General features: G+C 37.4%; 1 protein-coding gene across 2 annotated transcripts in view; it reads right to left on the reverse strand.

Annotated features, from left to right (window-relative positions):
* The window catches only part of BDNF (brain derived neurotrophic factor), a 73581-nt gene extending 68760 nt beyond the window's left edge, over nucleotides 1-4821 (reverse strand). Inside the window, exon 1 of one of the 2 annotated variants that reach the window (XM_072421835.1) lies at nucleotides 4620-4821. In XM_072421835.1, the coding sequence (XP_072277936.1) occupies nucleotides 4620-4622 (3 nt within the window). In that variant the 5' untranslated portion in view covers nucleotides 4623-4821. Of the gene's footprint in view, nucleotides 1-3716; nucleotides 4097-4619 lie in introns of those variants that run through there. The other variant, XM_072421837.1, reaches the window with a different exon arrangement.
* Between the last annotated feature and the right edge of the window lie 1179 nt (nucleotides 4822-6000).

The raw sequence follows: 6000 nt of genomic DNA on the forward strand, positions 1-6000 counted from the left end.
AATGATTTCCATTTACATATACAGTGATTTCTATCTATATATACATTAATTTCCATTTACATATACAGTGATTTCTATCTATATATACATTAATTTCCATTTACATATACAGTGATTTCTATCTATATATACATTAATTTCTATCTATATATACAGTGATTTCTATCTATATATACATTAATTTCTATATACATTGATGCATACCTACATATAGAGATGCTGGGATTCTACATCTACATATAGATACATTGATCCATATCTACAAATACATTGATTTGCATCTACATATAGATACATTGATTCTACATAGAGGTATTTTGGTTTACATCTCCATATTGATACAGTACATGGATTTGCATATATATACGGTATATATATATATTGATTCTACATATATATATACATCGATTCATATCTACATATAGATACATTGATTCTATTTATATATATTTTGGTTTACATCTCCATATAGAATCATTAATTCATATCTGCAGATACATTGATTCTACATATTGATATATTGATTTATATCTACATATAGATACATTGATTCTACATATTGATATATTGATTTATATCTGCATATAGATACATTGATTCTACATATTGATATATTGATTTATATCTACATATAGATACATTGATTTACACCTATATTTGGATATATGAATGTACATTACCATTCATTTGTATCTACTTAGAGATAAATGATTTACATCTACGTTTTTCATAGTACTACATCTAATAGTGATCATGTGAATATGGCTATATATAAGCCAGATAATAAAAATGCAATAGGCAATAAAATTAACACACCAAGACAAGGATCTCAATGTATTTACATCCGAATCAAATAATATCTGGAAATCACCTCTCTGTAATTCTGCAACCTTAGTCAATTGAGCCCTATAGTGATTTCTATTCAGATAATAATAACTCTTGAGCTCCAAGAGCATTGCTGTAGGTTATTGACTGGTCACAGCTGGGTTAATAGAGATCCACTTTGTAAAGGATTTGACTGAGCAGATACAAAAATATATAATCAAAAATAAAAGTAAATTATACCCTAGTACTGTAGTAAATGATACATCTCAGCCTGTACAATCACCCCCCTCTGCTCCTAATGCCCATCCACCGCAAGTGTGTATGTAATTTTCTCACTTCAGCTGTCAGCCAAATTGGCAGGTCCGTGATAATTCTATTACCAAGGCTGGACTGGGAATTGCAAAGCAACGCAATGCAGCCTCGACTTGATGGATCAGGCAGTGCAAGGGTTAAGGTCTCCTTTTTTATTATTGGGAACCCTTAGCAACTGTAATAAGAATCTGGAACAAAAGGGGAGGGTGAGACTGGTTTGATGTTGAGCTATTAATATTGTTTTAGGCTAGCAAAGAAAAAAAAAGAAAATGAATAATAATAAAATACATAGAGAGCATGTTACTGTGTGTAGAGAAAGAAGAGGCATCTAGGCAGTGTGCCTTTAATTGCTGTGGATTATTCAGCCTTGCAGATCCTTATTTAAAGAAGAGCCATCTGGGAAGGTGGGTGGCTGGGTTGGAGTTCCTTTGCAACACGCCTGGAAATTTCATCAGATTGATCAGAAAACCCCCCTCTGGTAGCTGGGAGAAAGCAGGTCGATTTCTGCACAATTTGTGCTCCATCCATTCTTCAGCTAAACCAGGTTTTATACTAACATGCCCCCACCTCCTTCTCCAGGCACCACTCCTTATTATATGCATCTCCATCTGTACCAAAGCTCTATCTTGCATTGTCATCTGCTCTGGGTTATATAAGGTGTAAGATCTCTTTAATATATTTATGCCATGGTGTCTTTTTTATACATCAGGTCTTTTCTTTCTGCTCATTTAAATAGCTAGGAAGATTAATGATGGGATACAAATAGATTGCTAACTTATGGAGGCCAGATTGCATAGAGATAGCAGGAGACAATTGAGAGATGTATGTGTGTGTTTTTTTCATGGTATTACGTATGATGAAGAACAAGCACAGATAGGAAGAAGCTATGCAGACAGAGATTGTATCATCATAAGGGAACACCCCTAAATCTAGAATTGGAGCCCCCCAAAATAGTTTAAGGGAGGGGTCTCCTTGTGTCTCATAGTGATAATGATAAAATCTGAATTGCTTTTTTTCTTTGTGTTATTGTAGACAAATGTGTGAAATGATAACTTATGTGATCTAGTATTTTATCCTTATCTCTGTATAGGGATTAACCCTTTGTAGACACATCTAAAAGGGTAATATTAAGCTTAAGTTTAGACATGCTACTCCTATTATAGAAAAATGTAAAATGATCAGTTATCTAGCATTCTATCCTTATTTCTGCATAGGGATCAGCACTAGGTGAACACTTTCTAAGAGGTAAGAGGTAAAAACCTGCTGCTACCCTCATGGTTAGATATGGGATTTGATCAGTTATCTGATCTGGTATTGTATCCTTATCTCTGCATAGGGATTAGCATTTTGGAAACACATCCTGAGTTCTATTTAGGTTTAACATGCTCCTGCCCTTAGATAATACTAACAAATGTGTCAATTGATCATTTATCTTATCCAGCATTGCATCCTTATCTCTGCCATCCTAATTCGAGTTTAAACATGCTGATGCCCTTTTTGATATTGTAGACAAGTGTATTAACTGATCAGTTATCTAATAAAGCAGTGTATCCTTATTTCTGCATAGAGATCAGACCTCTGTGGACACATCTCAATGGTTGATTACGTTTAATTGCTGATACTCTTTCAATTGTAAGAACTGATCAGTGTTCAAATCAAACATTACATAATCTAAACCATATGTGGAGGTAATATTTAGGTTTCAAACAGGCTGATACCCTGGTGTGAATTGCATTGTATCCTCATCTCTACATAGGGATCAGAACACATCCTAAGGGGGTAATATTTAGGTTTAAACATCTATGGCACGCCTACATGATCCTTAACGTCTTAATTTCCCAGTGAGGTAGTGGTGTTTCCCCTTACAAGCAACACTGAGCCTTTTTTTCTTTAAAAAAAAAAGCTTTATACAATAGGTCTCTTCCCCACCCACCTTTTGCCTCCCCCTTCCCCTTCTAGATTACCTTACAGTTCTGGATCACAAAGCCTGTAATGTAAATCCGAGAGTGAATTAACCTCTTCTGTTCAAGTCATTTGCCTGTCAAGCCCTAGCAGGCACCCAAGGGGTTAAGGTATCTCCTATGCCTTGGCTGGAAACCCTTTAGCTGCTGAGGATGCAGAGCTGTGCTGGAGCCACAGAGGGGAAGGAGGATGTACAGCGAACGGTACGTTGCATCCTCCTTAATATCTTGGGACCCAGAGGCTTTACCTGTGAAAAAAATCTGCTGACTTCCAAATCTTATTTTTAGCAGCACATCACTATTTTATTATTAGCCACAATGCTACGTAGAGAGGTTTAAGCTGAGGCTGAATCTCCTTAATCAAAGCTTGCATTGCCATATTTTTTTTTCCCTGAGAAATAATTTAAATAATTGATTTTCCTAGGTCTCTCGTTAAATAACACACCAACCAAGCGTTTAATGGCAGACTCAGGCAATTTAATTACACAATGCATGAAAGACAACCTGTGCAAATGAAGGGGTAATTAACGGCCGCTAATTTGCACACAAGATAATAGAGGAAACACAACAAAAAATAAAACGAGATGAATCTTAGCACAAGATCTAACCTCTGCTTACCTTATTCAAAGCTAAACACAAGAATCACATCCACATAGGCATTCCCTAAACTTAACACTATGGTGAGTGGAGCTTGGCCAACTGGTCCAACTTCAAGAAAGGTGAAAAACTTAAGTTTTATCCTTGAAATCGTATCAAGAAGCAGACGCAGGAATAAAGAGATGCCATGGCACCAGAGACAGAATCAGGCGGATTGGAGGAGGCTTGGATGGGGAAAGTCTCCTTCTTCAGCACTCTTCAGCCAACAGCCGCTGTCCAAGGTGCTGAAACGCCAAGCGCTGTCCAAGGTGCAGCTCTACAAAGGGCTACCATTATTTTATTTAGCATTAATGAAGACACTTGATATTGCTCCACACTGGTCCATACCCACGCTCTGTCACGTGAATGTTACCTTGCCAAACCCGTCCCGTTTAGGGGTGATCACATGTTGTGTGGACCCATAGGCTTGGCAATGGAATTAACCCCCTTGGTTGTTTTTTTTTTCCACCCATAGACACCTATGAACTTGGTCAACCTAAAAAAAAGCCACTCCAGTCCTTTCCTAGGAAAAAAAATAATCCTGCTAGACTTGATCATCCCAAGCACAAGCTCCTCAGTGTGCTCCAATCTGATGGTTATCAGCAGCGCTAGGAGGGATAACAGGTACATAGCTCTCACACACACACTGTGAAATAGCATCTGCTAGCTCCAAGTTTGCAATACGCAGACTTAAATCATAGCATTTCCATTAAAGTTCTCCAGCAGAACAGCCCAGTGGCCAGTGGCAGGGGGGTGGGGGGAAGAATAAGACATAGTAGAATATAAGATATAAAGAGAGCAGAATAGGAAAGCAGCAATTGTCTATCTCATCCAGAAAGCAAAGCCATTTATCATTTGAATAAAGAAATAAGTGTTGCCACTTACCATTGTTCTATTTTGCTGTCCTAGAGACACAAGTGTCTTAAAATCCAGTCTCTCCAACAGATGCTGGAAGGTAATGTCTCTTGTTTGAAGTCATCATGTGAGGACTTCTGCTTTGCTCAGTGGATCGCCCACCACTTGGTGTGACTTATGAATCTAATATCCGCAAGCTTAAACTCTCAACCACCTTGGTGACTACAGAAGACAGAAGGCAACTGGCTGAGAATTTTATGAACCCATAGCTTTACGCAGACTAGCATGTTACCCCCTCCCCAACACCATCACCACCATCATCCCCCTAGATCACAGGTGATCCCAATCAATAATTGAGTGACTGCTAAATGACACACAAGAACACTTAAGCTTACTGTCCAAGCAAGTAAAATATAGCTGCTTGCCCAGATGTTACAACTTATCCGGGACTCTCTTCTGTAAAAACTTCATCCAAACATCATCTTTTTAGGTGAAACCTGATTCTACCTGCTGCTTTTTTTTTTTTTGCAAGCTGAGCCCTGGGATTATGTCCAAGCTTGCAGGTAAGATTGCATTTGCTTTTGTCAATAGTCATTTGCAGTACAGGAGTAGCAAAGGACCTGTTGCACATTGAGTTTTCTGAACTATGCCTAAGAAAAGGGCAATCTGGAAAGTTTAAATCGTTACAAGCTATCATAATGAGTACAACAGAACAGACAGACTAAAGAAAACCACTTGCCTTGTACATAAAGCCAAAAGTTATTGTCTCTGGAAAGTGCAATGTCCCACAGAAGCTTGTTGTAGTTTCAACCTCTACACTCTAAAAGACTCAAAAGTACAATTGTTATCACACTTGGCATATATTGTTAATGCATGCTGAGGGTATCATGACTTCTATATATACTGAATAGCTCCTTTAGATGGCCATGATCCTTTGGCAATACAGTTCCAAGAATCAAAAACTAAGACTAAGGTTTTATAGTAGTTCCTATACAGATGCAATAACACATATATGCCAATGTTAATCTATTGCATATCTTTGCAGCTATACTAGAGCTACAGGTCCTCTATGCCTTGGGGTAATGCAGAAATTTTAGCTGCAGAGTTATTTGGATTTCTAAATATCTGTTAACTACTTTCATGCCAGTAAATGCAAGAGATTAATGAAATGATAAATCAGCAGCATAGTTACAGGCTATCTATACTTAAGAACTATGCATTTCTTAAATTTAGCAGTAGACATGTTTTTAATTATTGTTGTGATTGGAGATGTTAGGAAATAAAACTGGTAAAAGCTAAAGTACCTTGCTGTCAATACATGGATATTGAAAAGTCCAATGCTACAGGTTTAGTGCAGTAAGACAATTTCATTGATCAGATGAATAACACAGACCAACAGATTCTGGCACTG

The sequence above is a fragment of the Pyxicephalus adspersus genome, chromosome 9 (assembly GCF_032062135.1).
Source record: "Pyxicephalus adspersus chromosome 9, UCB_Pads_2.0, whole genome shotgun sequence".
Classification (NCBI taxonomy): domain Eukaryota; kingdom Metazoa; phylum Chordata; class Amphibia; order Anura; family Pyxicephalidae; genus Pyxicephalus; species Pyxicephalus adspersus.